Below are 23895 nucleotides of genomic sequence, written 5' to 3'. Positions count from 1 at the left end.
CATGAAAATTAAGGTTCTAATCCTTAAAAGAAAAAAAAAGCACTCCACAGTAAATAGGAAGTTGAGATTTAATCAGAGTAAACCTTAACAGCATGATACTAATATTTTTGATATATCAGAAAATGAAAGTTGCTAGAATTGCAGTATCTCCTTTTATTAAAATCTGGAACCATATCTTACAAAAGAAACACTGTATGGAAGGCAGGCTAAATTTTTAATGAGCAGAATATTATTATTCTATAAACAATAAACTATTTTCTATATTCATCCTCACCTGTTCTGTTTCAAGCAAATAAACCATTCCAAATGGTTAGGAATGGGTGGAATATATATTTTGTCCAGGGCTTTTTTTTTAACAGAAACTCATAGGAACACAGTTCTGGATGGCTTAGTGTCAGGGGGTGTAGCCTAATATGCAAATGACTTCCTGCTGCACTTTTTCTGCAAAAAATGCCCTAAATTCCAACCATTTAGACTGCTGGTTTTGTCCCTGAGGCTCCAATATAGCATTATAGAAGTGGGGGACCTATGAGACTCACAGGAAATTTTTTTTTGGGGGGGGGGGAACCCCACTTGTCAACTTGGCTGGCAATTTGGCAGCCAGTCCATTTGCCCACATTGCCATCACCTCTGCCTGTCCGGCTCATGCATGGGGAGGAAACCAAAAGCCCCCCATCATCCCTCCTTCCTGCCTGGCTCCAGTGGCAGCTGGTGACTGCTCCTTCCTTTTCCAAAATGGGACCCAAGATCTCATGATATAACATCACAAGAGCTCCCTCCCTCGAAGACATTCTTCTTCCTTCAAACCTGGGACGAATCCCCAGAAATATTTCTCCTCTGTATATTTGGTCCTATTCTTTGGGCTTTTCCATCCACAGGTTCAGAATTGCATACATGAATTTGAATTACATGAAATTCCGCCAAAAGTTAGGAATCCCCAATAAAGCAATAAGCAAACTCCAGTCTAAACACTTATTTACATGTGTACAAACTCTTCTTATGAAGCCATAAATAGCTAAGGGAACTTACTTAGAGCTGGCTTCCCAACAACTATAGTGGTTACAGGAAGTGGAGAATAGAAAGAATTTTGCAAGACAGTATTGTTCTGCTTTACAGGACCTAAACCATATTCTCCCTCCCTCTCTCTCCACCCCAAACATCAACCATCTGTATGGAAATAATAACACTGAAGTGCTATGTAGGTTGTCATATGCCACTTACAATTTCAACCCTACAACTCTTCAACTTGGGTATTATCTAGTTACTCTGTCTCAGTCTAACCTACCTCACAGGATTGTTGTGATGATAAAATTAAGGAAGTAGAAACATGTATGTAACTCTAAGCTCCTAGGAAGAATGACAGGATAAAATGTAATAGACAGATGCATCTCTCAGCAACATGTCCCCCACCTTCTTCAGTTTGGGGTTAATAATACTGGACTATTTATTTTATTCTGGTAGGCATCTGAGCTACCAGTGATTAGCAGAGAGAGATCCAGCACAGGCTTCATGTAAATATATGCGCATATGCTTTGTATGCAGATCCTAACCCTGAAATCTCTACAAATAGGGTTTCACATAGCAGACCTGACCTCTTTTCTAAACTGTGTGTGCCAGTGCCTACTGTTTAGAAGGCTTACCAAGGCATTATTGGGTCACTTGAGATACTTAAGGCTCCCCTTTTGGCACCCTGCCTGGACTTCTTCATCTCCATTATGTTGCTTGCATGGGTAATGTTACACAGGAGGCTGAGGAGATTCCCGGTTTTGCAGTACTTTGTCCCTCAAGATCCACAAACTGCATGCCCCAAGGCAAGGTCTCTCTTCGACTAACTGGCTGCCCCTCCCTTTCCTATGCCCAGACACTTTCTCCCATCAATCAGTCTGCTGCCACACCCCAAGGCTTCCAGCTGCCTCTGAGTTTGTGTGCACTGGCTGTCTGAAGGAATTTTCCAGCCCAGTGGAACAGACTTTAACTTAGTCACCTTACATATAGGGCGCTATCAGGGGCACTGGCCCCTAGGGGAACACACATTCTGACCCCCAAAGCAATGAGCTGAGGAAAGCCAGGCTCAGATGAGACATTCACTTCCCTTTGCACAAAAGTGTGGTAGGGAAGAAAAGAACCTGGGGTGGGAATTGCTTCTGAGAACAGACACCAGAGTTTCAAAGAGCATTCTATGTAAACTTTAGATTTCTGCAATAGGATATATATTCAGGAGGTTCATTAGTCCTGCGGTACTGAGATAATAAGAGCCAGCCCTTTAAAATGAAGGACCGGAGTACTTAATGGCCGGTTCTTGCCGGTGCCCTGTCAACTGACGTTGAAACCCTCGTGCAGAAAAGAAAGGGAGCGCGAGCGCCCCTGGTGTGCCCTTAAGTGAAGGGCGGGGAAGCCCGAGCCACCGGAGAACTGAGAGTGACAGGGCAAGAGACGTCATGCGGAGGCTGTAAGTCGGTCTCCCGGGCGCGGAGACGGGAAAGTCCTCTTTGTGTACTTCACGCTTTCCTGTTCGGAAGCGCTAAGGTGCCAGTATTGCAAAGGGACGCCCTGCTGCTTCAGCCTCCACCTCTCCGCCGTCCCGGTCGACAGGAAAAGGAGTCTCAACAATTTGACTCTTTCCTCTGAAATGACACATGATCAGGAGCCCAGCTGTCTCCCTCCGCTGCTAAAAAGAGAAAACGGGAAGCGGGGTGGGCGGGTGGAGAGAAGACAAGAGACAGCCAGCCGGCTGCACGACCGGCGGCTTCCGGCACCGCTTTGACGTAAAGCACAATGCAAAGCAGATGATCCCTCGTTACACAGCTTTCGGCCTGCGATCCCTGCAAGCTTTGCTCCGTAGCATTAACATTCAAGGCCTTGTAGCACATCTTACAGGTTTTAAACCGGGCTGGGTGAGATCCTTCTGCAACAATCCAATCCGTCCAACAATCAGTCACTACAGGCAAACACTACATCAGAAATCTCAAAACCTCTCCCGGGGCTCTAATAATAATAATAATAATAAGTTTTACTTATACCCCGCCCTCCCCGCCGGGGCAGGCTCAGGGCGGCTTACAATCTGTCATGATATAGTATCATGATATGACAATACAGGTAAAATCAATTCACAATATAAATACAAATACAGATACAAATATAAATTAATGTTAAAAAGCTAAAAACTATATGGTGGTGCTCTCAAGCAGCAGGCTACTTTATCTGGTGAAGTCCTATGAAGCCACACTGCAGCGAAGCTTTACAGGCTCTTTCTGCTCCTCCCCCGTCCCCTTCTTTTCTAAACTGTGTTTTGAAAGTCTCTCCAGGATCCTGTTGCTGTGCTGATGCATCACTTTTAACAGACCTGAATTTCTCGTTGCCGCACTAGGTGTGTGCGGGCATGTTGTGTTGTGTGTATAATAATCAGCTGGTGATTTCAGTACAGTTGAGGGTTATGTTGCAACCGCGTGTCTAATGGTGAACTTCTGTATGTAAATGACCTTTAAATACGAGGTTCATAAAATGGGCAGGCAGAGCTGCCACCTTCTTCATTTTACTGCTGGCCTCCTTTGGGGACAGAAGGCCCACAGAAAGAGACGTTGTGTTGGGGATTATAACAAAATAAGGATTTACAGCGGCATTACAGAACTGTTTTTCACCTTTGAATTGGGATTTAAAGAGGCTGAAGAGGAAGAGAATAGACCATGAGAGGAAAAGAAGAAAAATCTTCACTGAAAGGTTGGTTAAAAAGCTATTTTCCAGGCAGGTTTCGGATTGAAGATTCATTTGGGGGGGGGGGACCCTTTTGCAGTTATTTACAACTTCTGACTTAATGAGGAAGAGTATTTCAGTTTCTCTAAAAAAGATGGTTCCATCCAGTGTTCCCTCTAAGCTGTGGCTGGAAGTCACTCAGTGGAAGTCCCACAACAGCAGTCTGGAGCCACACAGGGTCTTGCACTGCCCATTATCAATTTTAGGATTGCAGCAGTTACAGTCTGCTCAGGATGTGAACTGCTCTGCTCAGTGTGTGTGGGGGGGGGGGGGGGGATTAGAGGAAGCAGTGGTTCCATTGGGTGTTTCAAAAAAGGGTTGAAGGGTGAATTGAATTTTTTTACTGCACCGACGGGATTAGTTCAAGGGCAGCTGCAGCTGCAAACAAATTTAAGAAAAGAAGGAAGAGCAGAAGAACCTATCTGTGCAGTATTTATAAGCTCCTGTGATTGCAGCACGTGCCTTAGCTACAATAGCAAAAACTGGCCTCCTGTAAGGCACTGTCAAGTCGCAGCTAACTTATGGTGACCCCATGGGGCTTTGAAGGCAAGAGAGGTTCAGAGGTGGTTTGCTGTTGCCTGCCTCTGCCTAACAACCCTGGACTTTCTTGGTGTGGCCCGAAATACTAACATGGGCTGACTCTGCTTCGCTTAGTTAGACCATCCAGGTCAGGACAGAAATGGTAGCGGTCTGCAGATCTGTGGGATCTTGGCCTAGGAATATGGACTGCATTCAGTTTAATCAGACGATGGAAGAAGGTTGTTCAAAAGGGAAAGGGGGTAAAAGAAGCAACAGAGGGGCAAGTGGAGGTTCAGTTAAAACCTTTTAATTTGACGAGGTAAACAAATGCTGCCAGAGCGCATGGGAAAGCCATCTTCCTTCCCACTGGATCTTCCAGGAAATGATGAGCGTCACCTCTGCTAGAAAATGCCCTATATCTCATAATTATTGGGTTCTACATCCTTTTGTTAATCATCACTGTCTATGCCAATCAAATCTTTGATGCTGGGTGTGAAACAAATAGGTAAAACAAGACTGCTCTAGGCTTTCATAATTTTTCCTTGGAAGAGGTAAAGGAAAATCAGGCACACAAAGGAAGCAACAATGAGGTCTCATTAGGTGTCACCAGAAAGGGAAAAGAGAACTTCAAGAATCACATGGCTCCTTAAAAGACTACCAAAGTTTTTGTTTTTGCAGATGTGCCCATCTCTTAGCCCACAAAACTTTGTGTGAGAACAAAAATGTGTTTTTCTTCAAAGTACCACAGTATTACATTAATTAAGTACTACATTAATTTATTCATTTATTTAGCTGCAATGCAGCTTCTCTTTTGGAATTATTACCAAGAGGGAGGAAAAATATCCACAAAGTTTCTTTCAGCTCTCATGTGACAGTTTAGGATACCTCAGGGGTACCAAAGGACTGTTTGAATGAATGAATGAATGAATGAATGCATGAATGAATGAAGACTCAACTGCCTCTAAAGGGCTCCAACGGCATTTGAGGGCTGAGCACTTTGAACTGTTTATGGAAAAGGAGGAGTAGTGGAGCATGTGCATTAGGGGGAACTGTGGGTTGTCTTCATGCGCTGCTTGAGAGTGTGCTGCTTACTGAAGTTTTCAATCCCATGGTTGTCAGAGTCTCCAAGGAACTGTCCTGCAGTTCTTGCAGGAGGAAATAACTTATAGGAAAACTAGGAAGTCCAGGAATGGAAGAAGAAAGCTGTTTGGAAGCTTGGACACCTCATCATTTGAGCGTTGATTCCTCTGCAGGGAGGGTTTTTGTAAAGAATGATGAAAGCTGTCATGTTTTCAGTAAGTATACAGCTGAGATATAGTTGCTCCAGTCATAGTAGCTTTTTGGTTTGGATTAGCTAAAATGCAAATATTGTAATCTTGAATTAGCAAAATAACTGGGTGGGGGTGATGGGGGAGAAGCAACATTTGACGTGCAGGAAATTGCCTACATTTTTGGTTGCTAGTAGTCCGCTGCTGCTTTCTGTTCTGTTTTGTAATACAGCCAAGTCATTCAAGTCAACCCATGTTAGCGAAGCATCATTGCAAAATGTTGCCTTGTGTCATGTGTGTGCACACACCATAAAGGGGAAATTGAGATTTTTGAACAGAGGCCAGTGTGCCCTCCACATAAAAAGAACCCCAAGTGCATTGCTGTGCCCATTTGAAGTCATTTTAAAAACTAAACCAGTAAGGGCAGAAGTTATAGGCTGCACATTGGCTTGAAATTAAATCCTATAGAATTCAGGATAAAATAACCACAAGCTTGCAGGCCTTTTTCCTTTCACATTAACAGGATGGCTCTGGATCTATGACACCATTCAGGCTATGGAGAGAGTGAGAGAGAGGATCATGGTTTGAAGGGAGTCCGGAAAGCCATATACCAATTTGGAAGGGCTGCTGCACTCAAAACATAATTTTAACTAAATAACAATGGCGCTTTGCAAACATGGGTTGACTTGAATGACTTGGCTATATTACAAAACAGAACAGAAAGCAGCACTGGACTACCAGCAACCAAAAATGTAGGCAACTTCCTGCATGTCAAATGTCGCTCCCCCCCCCATCACCCCTACCCAGTTATTTTGCTACCTGCTTAGTAGAAGCTGGCCTCTCATTGATTCCTCAGGCTGGAGGAGGGTGTGGAATGGAGGTCATTTACATTTGTGTTAGATTTTCAATGGTGTGGATGGAATGGAATGAGTTTGGAATGTGGTCAACCACTGACAATGAAGCTGGAACGCAGTCTCCCCCCCTCCCCCCCATAGAACAGTGCTATTAACAAGGGAATGCAGCTGGGTCCAAATGGCAGCCTTTTTGCCCTTCCCACCCCCATGTTCATGGGAATATGTGGCCCTTCCTTTGCCATATGCCCTTCAGGTCACCACTGGGTGGAGTCCAGACCAACTCCATTCCTAAACAAATCTCACATTTTGCATAATGCTTAGAAATAAATAAATAACATCACTCTGGTACATTATGTTCTTAAGCTACTATGCAAATAAAAAGAATGAATTGGAAGCAAAGGCAGCTTCACCCCCACGGTTGCTTTTGCACATATGGGAGATTTCCATCACGTCCTTTCACCAGGGCAGGCTGGATCTGTTTGTGTCGTGCCTTTTTGGCCCAGTGTTTTAAAAAGGCGTTTTCGGAAATATTCCAGCCAGCCAGTCCATTCCAAGGCCCCGCCGATCGCCTTGAAGCGACTCTTGTTTATTGAACTGAGAAAGCCTGGACAGGAAACCTCCTTCCCCTGAGTCATTCCCTGCAGTTCATTGAAGGAAAGGCAATTGCTTATCAACCTTCATCCCGGGCGACTGAGGCTGGTTTTGCTGCCCAGCGATCCTTTTCCATTGGAGCGCTCTCTCTCTCTCATACACGTGCTCACCTTTCCAACCACCGCAAACTGACCTTTGCAGTTCTGACCCGAATAAGAACTTGCTGTGGCTGTAAGAACGAGGGGGGAAAGAGCTGTTAGTTCTGGATGGGGATTTTGGTAAGACACTCTGATATTTTTTAAAATGATGCTTCGTTTTCTTATGCTTGTTGCTTGAAGGCCTTGAAGCCACAGGAACCAGCGCATCTTCCTCTTTATCAAGCCTGGGTATGAATAATTTAAGTGACAGTAGTTGCTTAAACCTCTCTCCGCCCCTAGACGCTTCTCTTTGGCAAAGGATACCTTTGAATCTGCTTTGAGCGGCGAAGTGGTTGCCAGCGAATGCAACCAATGCGCATGTTGCCGAACTGTCCGTCCTGGCACGACGCTGTTTCGCAGTTAAGAAATGCCACCTGATAAGCAGCGAGGGCTTTGACCCCCATAGTTGCTGTTTCACTGTGTGACCTTGGCTTTGAAGTGGTTAGGGGAATGGGGGAGGGGGAACGGAGGGAGACACGGCGTCATACATTAGACTTGCCGGTTCTGAGGCAGGCTGAGAGCCTTAGGGTGTTTACTCCAGGGGAGTACATTTAATTCTTCGAGTAAGCCAGTTGATTTCAAGGACACAAAAGAACGCCTCTATACAAATGTTTCTGCGTAATTGGGTGTAAAGGAAATCAAGCAGAGTTACAAGACTTTCTGTCCGTTTACTCAGACGTAAGTCACGCTGACTTTAAATGGGATTTATTCTCAAACATTTTCAAGTCCGCCGGGCATTCAGCACCCCACGCAAACATGTGATCTGAACATTGTTCCCTTTCCGTTAAAAAAAAAATCCAGCCCCACGAAGAGTTATGTAGAGTTGAAAGCTCACATTTTTAAAATACAAAACCATCACGTGGCTTTCGTTTGGCTTTTGCTTTGGCTCGACCGGGTTGTTTGCAAACTCCGTCGGATTTCTAAACAGGAGTGCAGAGGCTTAAAGTTACACAAGCCAGGGTTTAAATTGAGTGTGGAGGACGGCTCCAGCCTACCCGGGATATACCGGTCTTTGGAAGCCTTTAAACCCTAGTCTCTGAAGTTGGTGGGAGGAAAGTTGGTTGTGGTGGTAGGTGCTTTCTGGAAAGGAAAGTACTCTGTACGTGCTCAGAAATACCTGTTTTCATCATTAGGTTGTACGGTCCCTGGGGGAAAAAAGTTCCCGCGGTTTTGTAGTGATCAGACGAATTTGCCAAGGCTAGGAAACCGGCCCCATCTCCGGAGCCACTTTTAGAAAGCGGGGGATCTAGCGAGGGAGGCACGATTTTATCTCTGAATAAGGGTATCTGAGTATCTGAAATAAGGGATCGTGTTGTGGTCTATATAGAAACAAAATGTATGTCCATTAAAGGACATATTTTACGTAGAACTGAGGTGCTGAGGGTAGAAACTCAGTTACTGGCGTAAAACAGTGCAACACAACTCCTTTTTTTACTGTAACAGGAACATGGGTTCTGGTCTGGAATCAATGGTGGAATTAGAATTTAAGCGTGTTGTGAAGCTAAAAAAGTTGTGATTAGCTTCACTTTGTCATCATTGGGTCGGTGTAACACCCCCCCCCCCTCCAAAAGAAAAAGCATCCTGGGTGCAGGGATCCACAGCGCAATCCTACCCCGCTTTAGAGAGTCTAAATCCATCGATTTCAACAGGCTTAAGCTGCCGTCTGAAATCGAGGAAGGGGTCTGTCTTCTTTCTCCGGGGAACGCGGCTTTCAAGAGTGCAAAGTGTGTGGGTGGGAGGGCTTCCCTGCCATCGCCAGGTTGCCTTTCAGCCACTGTGCTGTGCGGAAAACGCGGGCTCCTCGCCTCTCCCCCGGCTTGCGTGTTCCTTGCGACATCAAGGGAGGGGAAGGGCGGGGCGCCAGGCCCGGAAGACTCCAGGAGACTCCGGGCGCCAGGAGGGGCGAGCGAGCCTCTTCCTCATTGTTCTCCCTGGACTCCTCCCATTCTTCCTCCTCAACCCCCCCCCCCCCGGCGAGGCTGGCATATAAAGTCCTCTGGCGAGCGAGAGCGCGGCGTAATCGCTAGTGGTTGTGTGTGTGTTTCACTGTGTATGTGTGTGTCGCTGCTCCTTCCTCTCTGTGCTGAGCCGCCTAACGAACTAACCGGCTGGCTGTGGTGCTGATTGCCTCCGTCCTTTATTTGGTCGGCTTGGATTATTTCTGCCGACTGACGCACTGCCCAGCTCAGCAATGACAGTCAAAACTGAAGCTTCGGGATCCACGCTCACCTATTCAAAGATGAGGGGCATGGTGGCCATACTCATCGGTGAGTGCAGCGGGAGGAGAAGAGCTGGGAAGGGACAGCCGCACGCCTCTCCGGTAGAACTGGCTAGAAGGGGGGAAAGCAGCTCTTTTTGAAGGTCCCCTTGCCCAGGAGTTCTCTTGCCTGGAGAGATTGGATTGTGAAGGGATTCGAAGAAAAGAAATCAGCGCAAGAGATCGCAGGATTCTTTTGTATTAATAGTTTTGTTTTGTTTTTTTAAATTTGCAGCTTTCATGAAACAGAGGAGAATGGGGCTGAATGACTTCATTCAAAAAATCGCTACCAATTCCTATGCATGCAAGCAGTAAGTATCACTGCAACAATGCCGAAAGTGAACGTCATTTATTTATGAAACCATACTGGGTGGTGGATTCATTTAGTCTAAATGTGTGTGACACAAAAGTCTAAAATGTGACTTTTGTGTATGTGTGTGTTGTTTTGTTTTTGTTTTTTTAAAAAATTGCAGCATGTTCAGAAGTAAGCCTCATTGCCTTACTCTCTATACTTGACAGTGCAGCTTTAGTTGTGTTCAAATTTGACAGTTCTAATGAACATGAAGAGTTTCTGGGATTCTTGGCTTTAAAACAGGAGCTGTTGAAATGGAATGTTCTGAGGTTAATTTGCTTTTCTTTTAAAATGCCTGCATGCATGCAGCACAGTTTTAGTGTTTAGGGCCCAATACATGGGGAAATAGATGCCAGTCTAGATTTTCTTATTCTCAAGACCATCCTCTGACCTTTAAACAGAGGAAACCCAAGTCTGTTAGCTAAGAAGGGTTTGTTCCTGTCTCTCATTTCTTCTTAGCCCTGCAACCTAATAAACTGTTTCAGAACTGCCAACCTGAAACTCTCTGGAGCAGAGAATGTTCGTGTGCCCCCTAGTGGCGAGATACTGTTCTAACTGTTCACTTTCTGCTGTTGGGCTAATAATAATGTCCTGTCTAATCTCTGCAGCCCTGAAGTTCAATCTATTTTGAAAATCTCCCAGCCTCAAGAGCCTGAACTTATGAATGCCAATCCTTCACCTCCAGTAAGTAGCTTTTATTGTGTGCAGTCTTTTTTTTCCAGAGAAGAGTTTACTGTGTCAGAAATAGAAACAGGTTTTAAAACCCTTTTTTCTGCCTTTATCCGATATGTGTGCTTTTTCACTTGGAATACTTTGCAATGATATAAATAGGAAAGGAACACTTTGGGGGAAAAATACAAAGTAATGTAATGTACAGAAAAAATGTTTGGCTAAACCTTCCTGTGTCAACTTGGAAGTCTTGTCCTTGACCCTATGACATGAGTATCCCTTATGCTCCCTGTAGAGAAAATATTTAGATCTTGTTTTTTATTTTTTAAATTATCTGTATCCACATTTTTCTTTGCAAATAATGATTTCTTTCTTTCTTAATTGCAGCCCAGTCCATCACAACAAATTAATCTTGGGCCTTCATCTAATCCTCATGCTAAACCATCAGATTTCCATTTCCTGAAAGTTATTGGAAAAGGCAGTTTTGGCAAGGTAAGTCTTTATTTTCATGTGGTCAGTTTCTTTATTGCTGTAATGTTTATGACTGAGTATTCAGTATTTTTGATAACTTAGGTAGATTTTTTAGTAGAATAGAACTTGTCTCACAGTTCTTCTTTGAAAGCATTGGCATGGGTACCTTCTGAAAGTGGATTAAAAAAATTATTCTATGGAGCCAATGCTTTTGAAGCACAAAGCTCAAAGGGATTTGAAAGCTGTGTTGGCCAGCCCTTTGCCTTAAGGCATTGTTCTCCACCCACTGTGCAGATGTAGGTTCTCACGCTGCCAGCCTATCTGGTTGTGCCTGGGACATGAAGCCTTGCCTAACCAGGGTCACTTGCAGTTGTGTCTTAATTCCCTTGCAGGAGCACTCCCAAGCAATTAATATTGTGATCTTTTTCAGGTCCTTCTGGCAAGGCACAAGGCAGAAGAGCAATTTTATGCAGTGAAAGTACTCCAAAAGAAAGCAATCCTGAAAAAGAAAGAGGTGAGCACTGGTGTGTCCTGTCTGCACTGATGTATCAAACAAGAGCATAATGATGGCAGATGAGCCGTTGCGTTGTTGGATACTGATAGGGTATTTTTTTTCCCCCTCCTCCCTATCCCTGTTTTCAGGAGAAGCACATAATGTCTGAACGCAATGTCTTGCTGAAGAATGTGAAGCACCCTTTCCTAGTAGGACTCCACTTTTCTTTCCAGACTGCAGACAAACTGTACTTTGTGCTAGACTACATCAATGGTGGTGAGGTAAGCAAAAAGCGCACAGAATTGGGAGGGGGGGGAGGAGTATCCAAAGATTATTCATTTTACAACTCCCCTTTGCCCTCAAGGTTAGTTTGCCACGTGTATAAATCAGTCCTGTGGTGTTTCTTCGTATGTTGTTTGAAAGGGATTTCTGGGGTGGAGTTATTAGATTTGGTGTCTCTTGCCTGCCAACGTTTAATAGCAGGAAGTGGCCAGAGCTTTACTAGGCTATTTCCTACAATTGTTCTCTTTAGCCTTTGGGGATGAGTTTAATTAAAGCATTGTTAAAGATTTTGGCATTAGTAACAGTGTCTCTCTCTCCCCTCCCTTGTCTCTTGCAGTTGTTTTATCATCTCCAGAGGGAACGTTGCTTCCTAGAACCAAGAGCTCGTTTTTATGCTGCTGAAATAGCCAGTGCACTGGGTTACTTGCATTCTCTAAATATTGTCTATCGGTAAGTAAAGCACATGGTTACAGACAAGTATAACTTACATAAAAAGAAACTGAAGAGACTGATTTACAAGTGGTCTAGAACCCTATGGGTTGGACTACCCAGATGCCAGCAGTGGGTGCTGGGATCCATGGAGCACAGGATTTTAAAGGCTTCCTCTTCTAGGTTATGGTGAAGAACCAGTAGAGGCATCCCACTTTTGTACATGGAAATAATTCTCCTAGGGGTTAGTTTTGAGGACTAAACCATCAAAGCATCAAGTTGTACCTTACGAGACAATATAGAAGCCCACTATTTAAAATAAAAACATGAAAGAGTTGAGACCGATCAGCTAACGCTTTTTCTTATCTTCTTTTGCTGCAGGGACTTGAAGCCAGAGAACATCTTACTTGATTCTCAGGGCCACATTGTCCTGACCGACTTTGGCCTCTGCAAGGAGAACATAGAGCACAATGGCACAACTTCCACATTTTGTGGCACACCCGAGGTAAGTCTGAGTTTGTCTTGTTGAAGTGACAGGTGACGTATGTGACCAAACTGTGTGAGAAGAGAAGGTTTCCCAGATGAGGCTGAGGGACAGTCTATGCTGCTTAGGTGAATTTTGATTTATGAGCCATGATGACAACAAAGTATTCTTGAGATGTAGATCCTTTGAGTGCAGCAAGTGACAGGGAACTGCTATCAAAAGAAGCTGTTTGTACACCTGGTGTTCTCTCAAGGCTTCTTGGCTAGTCGTTGGTCCATCTTTTCAGGTTCTTCCCTGGGGAGCATTTAAAGTGTAGGGATTGGAGATTAGGCTTAGTCTTTTAGTGGCATTTTGTTTTGTCTAATATTTCCATTCCTTTTTTGCTTTGCAATAGTACCTTGCCCCTGAAGTCCTTCACAAGCAACCCTATGACCGAACTGTTGATTGGTGGTGCCTTGGAGCAGTTTTGTTTGAGATGCTTTATGGACTGGTGAGTTTAAACAGATTATATAAGCATATCAGTAGAGTTTGTCTCTGTAGTAACCCACCAGGACAGATGGAACTGCTGAAGTTGGATTGAGGATTTGCTGTTGATTTCAACACATGCAAAATGTTCTGTGTGAATCATGTCCAGGAAACCAGCAAATCTTTGTGGCTTGAGGGGAAAAAATTCAGTGTAAAAAGTAAATTATTGGAATATTGCTATGGGTGGTTTTATCACTGTGGCCCTTTCATATATGTATCAAGAGCATTGGAACCCCAGCATATTGTAACAGTGCAGCAAAGCATGCATTTGAGAGTTGGTGTGATGTAGTGGATATTGGACTAGGACTCTGGTTCAAATTCTGACTCCATCATAAAGTTCACAAGGTGAACTTGGGTGAGTCAGTCTTTCACAGCCTAACCTGTTTTAACAGGGTCATTGTGAGGATAAATGGAAAACCTAAGTTTGCTGTTCTAGGCTTCTTGGGGGAAGGGTTCAGTAAAGTGACAGCATCAGGTATTTAATATTTCTTTACTTTCCTCTCTCCTCTTTACAGCCTCCATTCTATAGTAGAAACACAGCAGAAATGTATGACAACATCTTGAACAAACCTCTGCAGCTGAAGCCAAATATCACCAACTCTGCTCGACACCTTTTGGAAGGTCTTTTGCAAAAGGACAGAACCAAGAGGCTGGGTGCCAAGGAAGACTTTGTAAGTATTAACCTTGGGAGTTTGGGGGAGGTGGTTAGGAAAAAAGGCTAGACTATGCCAGTCGTCTTCAATTACCCTTGTCTGAATTGATTTAATTTCCGTTTCCTCAACAGATGGAGATTAAGAATCACATCTTCTTCTCTCCAATTAACTGGGATGATCTCATTAATAAGAAGATTACACCCCCTTTTAACCCCAATGTGGTACGTATTGCTGCTAATTATAGGATGTTGGAAGTTCTATTTATATTTTGGTGCCCAAGTTTGAAGATAAAAATACACAACAGCGCACTTTGTAGTGTGTATGTACAGTCAGAGTGATCCTGAATAAGCAATCAAACAGATGTTCACTTTCAAAAGGCATATTTCACTTGTTCGTGGGGAGAATCATATAGGCTGGAAACATAGTTTGCCCTCAAATGCAGCTTTCTTGCATAGCTAGTCATGTTTTTCAAGTTTAAAGCAACACCATTGTCCTTATTGCATTTGACCTCCCAGCAAAAAAGAGCCAGTGTTCAGAGTGGGGGGCAGGAGTAATAGGTCTGATGCAGGACAACCTCTTGTTCTCAGAATTCAGTTGGGCTGGCTTTATTTGAAGTCCAAAACAAATCAGTTTCAGCTCAGCCCACCCCCATTGAATCCCACCAGGGCCCACATTCAACAAACATTCACGCTGGCCATGTGCGCTCTAAAATGGTCTGAGGGGTTGATGATGTGCAGATTACCACAACATGCCATCACTGTGTAGAGTGCTTGGAACTTGATCTTGTGGTATGGAACTGGGACTAGGACTGTACAGTAAAGAAACTTGAACTTTCCTTTGGGCATGAGACTAGATGTATGAAAGAAGGTTCCCAAGGATAGTTTCTTTACCCCTCTTTCAGTCAAGAACAGGACTGAGTGTTCTCTCCTTGTCTTTTTCCAGAGCGGCCCCAATGACCTGCGACACTTTGACCCTGAGTTTACGGAGGAACCTGTCCCTAACTCCATTGGCCAGTCGCCAGACAGCATACTCATCACTGCCAGCGTTAAGGAGGCTGCAGAGGCTTTTTTGGGGTTCTCCTATGCACCCCCCATGGATTCTTTCTTGTGACTTTGTTATTTTTATTTTTTAATTATGACCGTTCTGTTGGCCTTCTGGTTAAGCTGCCAGTTGTCCAGTCATCTTGAAAGATGAAAATTTTGCACACCTTCCCACTGTGGCAGCTTTGCAGCCTTAATTTCAACGATACTGTTTGCTGGAAGTTTTTTTGTTCTGTTTTTCATTATCATTGCTGTTGTTCGGAAGAGCACACCTAACTCCTTTAAACGAACTTGCAAACATTTCAGTTCTGGTTCTTCCCACTCACCAAAGTGGTGCTATCTCTTTTGGAGGTTGAAGGAGGAAGGAAAAGCAACTGCTGCCATAGACTGCCGTAGATTGTAAGCATAAGAACAACATGCTGTGGTGTTCTTGTTTTTGAGAAAATGTTCTGAAAAGCCTTGCTTGAAGTTCTTTCTGGATGTGATAAGGATTTTACGAAATGTGCCTTTTTTCTGATGAGATTTTGTGAGCTCCAGCGCTTTTTCTGTCACAAGAGTGATTCTTGAGTCGCATGCGTGTATGTGTGGGTTTGCTATGTGGACAATGGTATGAGTGTGGTATGCGCAATTTGCTGATGGACTTAGTTCAAAAGCGTCAAACGTGACATTCGCAGGACACTACAATGTGGGGCATTGTTTGTTACCTTCCATATTTGGAAGATGGTAAATTAATAAGTGTAGATAATGATTTTTTAACATAAAAACTATACAGTTAATAATGAAAACTATCAAGAATGGGCTTTGACAATGTATCCAAGATGCTTGAAGAAAGCATTGCTGCTATGGAAAATATATATAAATACTTCTATTTTTAGAAAGGGTTTTATGGACCAAAATGCCCCTGCTGCAGTCTGCCAGAGCTGTTATTTCATTTTTTTTTTCACTCGTCTGTAAAATTGGGCATTATTTATGGTTTGTGGGGGTTTTATGTTTGCATTCCTGATTGTAAGTATTGTAAAAAGAGAAAGACCTGTACAGTTGGTTACAATGCTAGATGTATATTTAAATGGAAAAAAGACTTATAATGTATATCACCATTGTAATGTACTTAACATGGTTATAATAAGTACCATTTTTGTGACCAAACCCATCAGTTTGCAGTAAAAACTTGGACAATATTTCTATAAATGCTGTCTGTCCTTCCTCTATAAACACAAGGTTTCCCTGTCTCCCTGCTATAACATCTTGGCTTTCTTTCATCACATTAATTATAAACACAGTTTATAATTAAGGATTGTTTTTAAAAAACACAATTGTACAGTGATGAACAGTTATATTCCAGAAGGCTACCAAAGCTTTATTTATTGGTTTAAAAAATTGCAATGGGAAGTTATCCTGAAAACCTCTTAGGGACATAATTTCCTCTTACTGGTAGAAAGATTAATCTTAACAGCTGGTTTTTTATATATCTGACTCCAGGCTGCCAGGGCAGAACTAGTGGTGAGCCATAAAAGCATTGGTGGGTGTTGCTTGGTTGATACTAGACTGGGGTGGCCCAACTGTGGTTTGGGAGCCATCTGTGGCTCTTTCAGGATATTGTGTGACTCTCAAAGCTCCCACCACCTTGTTGGCTGGCTTGGAGAAGGCATTTCTCTCTTTAAATCACTTCTCCAAGCCAGCCAGTGGCTTGGATAATGCATTTAAAGTTGCTTCTTTCCACCTTTCCCTCCCTCCCAGCTCTCAAACATCTGATGTTCATGTCTTGCGGCTCTCAAACATCTGATGTTTATTCTCTGTGGCTCTTATGTTAAGCTAGTTTGACCAACCTTGTACTAGATTATGCTGGGAACATTAGAAGGAAGGTGTTTTGCTTTTAGGAAAGTGCTTTTCAGGCTGCTGTTGCCCAAAATTTCTGTTAGCATGTTCTTTCATGATAAAAAACTTGTTCATGTTGCTACCCTTGAAATATTTATTACAAATATCAGCAGATTGATGTTTATGCTGGATGATGCTTCAGAATCATGGGTCATGTGCTCTCAAACTTGGTTTCCCGCAAACCGCTATATAATCCAAAACACAAGCACAGAGTAGGAGTGTTGTGAAAGAGGTGTCTATAGATTAGCAAATACCATTGATGAGGCAAGCAAATCAACCCATTTGCTAAAGAGGAAAGTGCATGCTGCACAGATATACCCATCCTTTCCCAGGGAGCTCAGGAGCATTCTACTCTGCAGAAAAATGTTTTTTCAGGCACAAATATAACAGATCAGGCCTTGAGCTGTGTACATGTATACAGTATATTTAGAGGTAATTATTCTATAAAAGCACTCTGTCTTAACTCAGCATGACAAGTTGAAACACTGAACTTTTCTTGAGCTACATGGGATAAAGTTAAGCTGGTGTGATATCATTGCATCATCTCTTCCTCCAGCACTGAGGAGTATTGCAAATCCATTCACTGTAGGGATATGCAAATTTAATGTCCACAGTGCATTCTGTCTCACTTGTGTTGTGTTGAGATAAGCTGAATGCTGTTCAAATGATTTCACTGCATAGCTTGCTCTGTTCTGCATGGCTAAGAGAAAACACTTGGGTAAAATGCTCTGATTTCCATTAATTGGATACTGAAAGTTCATGAAGTAAGCACTAACTCATGAAAGCTTATCCTGGAATAAAATATATCTAATGCTCAATGTGACCAGATTTGTGGATACTTAAATCCAGAGATCGGAGACATGAACAGACAAGACAGATGTTTCTAGAGACCTGAAAAACGCCGCAAGTTTGTAGAAATATTTGAAATTTTAAAAGGGGGAGACGGTTAACTGTAGGGCAAGAAACATGCTTTCAGTGACTGTTGCTAGGCAACTGAACGGCCTTCAAGGCTTCCTTTTCTGTCAGTAAAAGGCAGGGGGAGGGCTCCTTCCACAGCTCTTTTGACCTTTGAAGGAGGACTCATCCAGGACACGCCTGGTAGTAGCCACCATGTAACCTACCATGCAACGTGTAACTCATTCAGGCCCAGCTGCTTGCTCTTGTTCAATAGCAGCCACCACATGAAACCCAGTGTGGGGTAGTGGTTAAGAGAGTTTCAGATGAGGATCTGGAACATCACTCTGCCATAGAAGCTCACTGGGTGACCCTGAGCCAGTTATACATTTTCAGCCTAATTTACCATACAGAGTTGTGAGGATAAAATGGAAGGGAGGAGCTGCTTGGGGTCTGCATTGTAGAGAAAGTGGGGTATAAAAGAAATAATGTAACTGAAGGTAAGGGACAGATAAAAGGCACATTGGTTGCTGGGAGGGAAGGAGAGAAAAGCAGGAAAAGGTGAGAATATGGGGGTGGTGACGAAGAAAAGAACAGTGTAGGGAATGGAATACAGGGGGAAATGAGGTGCCCCCCTCCCCACCCGTCCTTGAGGATTCCCTGCTATGCATCTGGACCATAGTTAGGCTGCCAGTGGGAGGGAAGGAAGGAAAGCTGAAGACAGGGCAGATAAATGTAGATTGGCTGGTAGGTGGGAAATAGGATCGCTAGATACAACTCAGAATATCTGGGGACTTTGGGGGTGGAGTCAGGAACAAGATTGTGACAAGCATGATTGAACTCTGAAGGGAGTTCTGGCCATCACATTTAAAGGGACCATTTCCTTTTAAATGCCTTCCCTTCATTGGAAATAATGGAGGACATGGGCACCTTCTTTTGGGTTCATAGAATTGGACCCCCTGGTCCAATCTTTTTGAAACTTGGGTTTTGTTTGTGTGATTTTTGAGGAGAGGAACTAGATAATATACTGAAAATTTGGTGCCTCTACCTCAAATAACAGCCCCCCCGAGCCCCAGATACCCACAGATTGATTATTATACCCTATGGGACCCAGTCGCCATAAAGTATAATGGAGTGCCTAGCAGACATTTCCCTCTGCGGCCCTGCTTTCTGATTACTCTGAAGCTGGGGGAAGATTCCCTGCCCTCAACTGAGGATTCACAACCCTAATGGGAAATAAGGAAGCAGGAAAAGGTGAAAAGCCATTGGGACTTTCAGGGAAGGGAGAGAAAAAATAGTGGTGGAGAAGAAAATTAGGTGCCGTCTGAAATTCCCTGCAGGTCCACTACTTGTAAATTCTGTTAATTTTTAAAGTGCCACTGGCCCCCTGTTTAAAAAGCCGAAGGTGGTTACTATTCACCTTTGTTTTCAGACAGGCCTTTTAATCCACAGTTGAGTTCAAGTTAAGTGTTTTGACATGATGCTAGTTTGCTTCCATAATAACCCATTGGCCTTGCAGCTGCCTTTCTGATGCAAGAGAAATGCATATTTTTGTTGTTGTTGTATGCATTTAGTTGGTCAGGGCTGAAATTAATTTTCCCTGTTTGGGGTGGGTGAGAAGATGCAAGGGATCACTTTTGCGACAGTCTTACTGGATACTTAGGACCAATATTCCCTCTAAGTTTAGTTAGTGTGAGCTTCCTCATCGTTTTTTAGCCTCCAGCTCACAGATTTTTGCTTTAGCGCAGGAAAAATGGCCCCAGAGCAAACTAATTTATGCAGTAGCTCACAATTTTAATGCCAGTAGCTCACAAAGTAGAATTTTTGCTCAAAAGACTCCACAGCTTAGAGGGAACATTGCTTAGGACCAGCCCTTATTGGCTTGCTTTCACCCCTGCACTTGGTTTATAGTAACTTATGGAAGAACTTTCTGTGCATTACACAACTTAGTGAAATCCTTCCTTTCTTTATTATTTCCCTTCTTTTTGTACTTCAGACATCTTTCCTTTTCTTCTTCTTGTTTCCTTCTTCTGTTGCCTATTTCTGCTGCGGCAGTTCCCCTTCTATGGCTGACCCAAATAAATGTATGGAGCTGTATTGACAGCAATCACTGACACTTACAGCTCCTACAAAAGGAATGGAGCCATGAGGGTCTTGTGTCCATACTGATGATCAGTCCCATTGTGCATGCAAGGCTTATCTCGTATTTGAAAGCTCCAATTGCGCTTGTATAGTTGATAGAACAGCAAAGCCATTTATTGCCTTTTATCATCTGTACAAGTGCAATTGGAGCTTTCAGACTTCAGATAAGCCTCACAGGCACTACGGGACTGATCAGCAGCAGTCTAGGCAAAGAAGCCATCCTGGCTCCATCTCATTTACTAGAGCTGTGTGTGTCTGTAATTGCTGACAATATAGTTCTATGGCTCTCAAGAGCGTTTGAGTTAGCCAAAACAGGAGCCAAGACAGGAAAATAACAGGTGCAAAGGGGAGGAGTACAACAGATGAAGGGAAAGAAAAATGCTTTGTTTCTGGATGCACTGGAAGGTTTCTTAAAATGCCAGTGGGGATGCCACAACTTAGCACTGTATTTGTACAGTTCATAAAATCAGATGCATAGTCAATGCATCTTTCAGAGAAGAAGAGTTCAGTGCTCAGGCTGCAGTCTGCTGGGAACTCCTAATGCGACCTTGAGAAAGTTCCTGCGTGTCACTGCTATCATTTCTAAATGACCACACTGGCTCAAGTTTTATTTCCTGCTGTAGTAAATTATTGCAGGCCCAATTAACCCAAGGAAGAACATTATGGCCCAATAAATGTCATCTATGCCACTTGGCAACTGTGCTTTTGCCTATCAAGATACCATATGTTTGGAAAGAATTGTGATTTGTTTGGCTAAGGGAACACTGGGGAATATTTAACTAGGCTATGCAGAAATGCAAGGTATTTATTGCATCTTACATATCCCCACCCCCACCCCCGCTTGAGCATAGTGGGTATTTCTTTGAGAAATACACGAAGTCTTCCACAGGAAGATTTAAGACACAATCTAATCAAAGTGAAGCACTTCTAAAATCCTATGGATATCAAGGGGAGAGTTTAAGAGTTGGTGACACGCTTCTCCCTTTGAAAGAAATAGGACAGCACCTGATGTTAGTTGGATCAAGTCTCAAATATTTTTACTCAAGCTTCATCTATCATAGTGAAATAGGAAGAGGTCATTTAAAATAGGGACTGAAGAAAATGACATAAGTTATAGTATACTTTCCTTTTGCACAGCACTCTAAGGAAGATAGTTTTCTCTTCATGGGCCTATTTTCATTTATTTGTATCCCATGTTTCTCCTGTAGAATTCAAGCCACAGTATCCAGGTTTCCTGCGCATACTTTTGCTCAGACACTAAGTAGAACAAGAACTACCTATTGTTGGTAGGGTTGCGAACCTCCAGGTTTGACTGGAGATCTCCTGCTATTACAATTGATCTTCAGACAATAGTGGTGAATTCCCTTGGAGAAAATCGCTACTTTGGAGAGTGGACTCTACAGCACTGTAGCCTTCTGAGGTTCCCCTCTCTCCAAATCCTGTCCTCCTCAGGCTCCATCCCAAAAATGTCCAGATATTTCCCAACCCAGAGCTGGCAATCCTAATATTTGATGATGTTGCTGTATCATGGGCCTTCGGACCATACTATGGGAGTAGGCAGGGCTGGCCTGCCCACTAGGCAATCAGCCCTCGCCCCTGCCTCCTAGGCAAATTCCTATTTGCCTCCCCCTCCCTCCCAATTTTAATGCCTGGGTGAAGCACGGTGAAGTGCTGTGCTCCCAGGGCTCTTTCAAGGCTGCCCTTCGCCAATCAGCTGATTGGCAGATAAAGCAGCGCAGAGGCCAGCGATTCTTATGCTGGCCTTCCAGCATGCTCACCAGGATCAGCTTAGGGGCAGCAGCAGCAGGGAGGACGAGGAGCTGCTGAAAAAGCGGCCACTGCCTCCTCCCCACTTCCTCCCTGAATCATGTGGGAAGGAAGTGGGGAGGAGCAGTGGTGACGAGTGCTTTTTCAGCAGCTCACTCGTCCTTTCCACTGCCCCATTTCTGATCCTGGTGAGGGCATAGGAGCTGCTGGCCTCCACACTGCTTTACCCTTCGATCAGCTGATCGACAGGGAGAGTGGCCTTGAAAGAGCCCCGGGAGTGTGAAGCTTCACCACATTTCACCTGGGCATTAAAATTGGGAGAGAGGGGGAGGCGGGAGTGGCATGGGGGTGTGGAGGCCAGCAAGGCTACCTGGGGCGCCATGCGCCCTAGGGCCAGCCCTGGGAGTAAGACCCTTTTCCTCCCAAGGAAAAAGAAAGATGTTTAATGGCTTTCAGCTGTGAGAGTAGTTTCTACCGTGAAACAGGCAGAGGATAATCCCACATACTACTGAGCCAATCGGGAGTGGCACCTCATGCACCCTGTACACCCTGCCCCCCTGCCAAAGTGGCACTGGCTGCAGCCTATGGTGGAGGCCAACCTGCCAAGGTGAGGCCACCTTTTCTTCCTCCAGCTGGTGGCCAAGGGTGGGGCCTGCCAAGGTGGACAGGCTGGCAGGTGAGGCAGGCAGGTAGGCAGGGGAGCAGTGGGTGGTCACAGGTGGACAGGTAGACAAGGGTGCCCTAGCCTCACCTAGGTGCCCAAAAGCTTGGTGCCAGCCCTGGGTACAACTTTCCTTGGTAGAGCAGATTGTCTCCAGACACCTAGATCAGGTGAAGCAGTTGGGGGGGGGGTGGTCTTGGTCTTATGCCACTCCAGATTGTGAGCAGATCCAATTGAGGGCCCTCTTTGGTACTGTGTACTGTGAATAGCATCACCACACTAGGGCCATTTCCACATGCGTGTTTTGACCTGGGCTCAATGCTGTTGTAGCAGTTGATTATACTGCAGTTCCTGAGAGGACCCAGGAATTAGGCAAGTGTAACACTTTCTGCTTGGACCTGAGAAGAATGAAAGACAGTTGAGACTGAGAGAGCTCTGTAAATAAGTTATTACCATAAAGTTTAAAGTTTGTTCAAAAACTGAAATAATTTTAATATAAAGATAGAAATAACACACCTTGAAATAGCTGTTCAAAGTCAGGTTTTCCCCTGCTTCTCTATTGCATCCTAGTGCTTTCATATACCACCTTGGCTTTCCTCATCTCTTCTGCTATCATTCCCAAGCTTGCTATGCTGTGATGTTTTGGAAATGATTGCAGCAAAGCCAGGTTGTTTGCAGTGGGGTGGGCCAGACTTTCCCTGCCATTGTCCCCAGGGCTAGGGTTGGCAAGTCCAATTCAAGAAATATCTGGGGACTTTGGGGGTGGAGACAGGAGACTTTGGGGGTGGAGCCAAGAGACATTAGGAGTGGAGCCAAGATCAAGACTGTGACAAGCATAATTGAACTCCAAAGGAGTTCTGGATATCACATTTAAAGGGACAGCACACCTTTTCAATTCCTTCCTTCCATAGGATATAATGAAAGATAGGGGCACCTTCTTTTGGGGCTCATAGAATTGGACCCCCTGGTCCAATCTTTTTGAAACTTAGTGGGTATTTTGGGGAGAGGCACTAGATGCTATACTGAAAATTTGGTGCCTCTATCCCAAAAAAACAGCCCCCCCCAGAGCTCCATATACCCGTGGATCAATTCTCCATGATTTTCTATGGGAATAAATCTCCATAGGGAATAATAGAGTTCCCAGCAGACATTTCCCTCCCCTCCCCCCGCTTTATGACAACCCTGAAGCGGGGGGAGGGCCTCCAAACCGGGGAATCCCCTGCCCCCACCTGGGGATTGGCAACCCTACCCAGGGCAAATATTCACACTCACATATGCTCCTACCTCCTGCATACTATCAGAGGACTTTTTTGAACTTTTTTTTTAATGGCAATTGGCATATTGATATATTGGTGTATTAGTACATTTATTGCTTTTTAGTATGTTTAGTACATAGTATTAGTACATTCATTGCTTTTTTAAAAGCAACTCAGAAACAGCCCCCTGGCCAACAGTATAAGCCAACAGGATAATGTGATTTCAATTTTTTTAAAAAACAACATAGCACTTGATAGCCACTCTAGTTTTAGAGTTTAGTTCTTTATGACCAGCAAAGTCAAGGACAGAGTTAGATTCTAAATAGTCAGAACCATTTACTTATTCAAAAGACATGTGGGGAATGAAAACAAAGGCTGTTCTGAAGGCTTCAGCATACATAGATTCAGATACTGAAAGCAACTGTCCATCATTAGCCCAATCTTTGGACTTACAAAAGAAATGGTA

The 23895-nt window shown here is 43.9% G+C and overlaps 1 protein-coding gene across 2 annotated transcripts in view; it reads left to right on the top strand.

Moving 5' to 3' along the window:
* SGK1 (serum/glucocorticoid regulated kinase 1) overlaps positions 1 to 16022 on the top strand; it is a 110926-nt gene extending 94904 nt beyond the window's left edge. The window contains exons 1-12 of one of the 2 annotated variants that reach the window (XM_060239759.1): positions 9198 to 9446; positions 9672 to 9747; positions 10397 to 10472; positions 10845 to 10949; positions 11359 to 11442; positions 11571 to 11702; positions 12041 to 12153; positions 12514 to 12637; positions 13011 to 13106; positions 13657 to 13812; positions 13926 to 14015; positions 14737 to 16022. In XM_060239759.1, the coding sequence (XP_060095742.1) occupies positions 9371 to 9446; positions 9672 to 9747; positions 10397 to 10472; positions 10845 to 10949; positions 11359 to 11442; positions 11571 to 11702; positions 12041 to 12153; positions 12514 to 12637; positions 13011 to 13106; positions 13657 to 13812; positions 13926 to 14015; positions 14737 to 14904 (1296 nt within the window). In that variant the 5' untranslated portion in view covers positions 9198 to 9370 and the 3' untranslated portion in view covers positions 14905 to 16022. Of the gene's footprint in view, positions 1 to 9197; positions 9447 to 9671; positions 9748 to 10396; positions 10473 to 10844; positions 10950 to 11358; positions 11443 to 11570; positions 11703 to 12040; positions 12154 to 12513; positions 12638 to 13010; positions 13107 to 13656; positions 13813 to 13925; positions 14016 to 14736 lie in introns of those variants that run through there. The other variant, XM_060239747.1, reaches the window with a different exon arrangement.
* Positions 16023 to 23895: the final 7873 nt, after the last annotated feature.

This window comes from Heteronotia binoei, chromosome 1 (assembly GCF_032191835.1).
Source record: "Heteronotia binoei isolate CCM8104 ecotype False Entrance Well chromosome 1, APGP_CSIRO_Hbin_v1, whole genome shotgun sequence".
Taxonomy (NCBI): domain Eukaryota; kingdom Metazoa; phylum Chordata; class Lepidosauria; order Squamata; family Gekkonidae; genus Heteronotia; species Heteronotia binoei.
The sequence above is the reverse complement of the archived record's forward strand: the minus strand, read 5'-3'. Positions and strand labels throughout refer to the sequence as shown.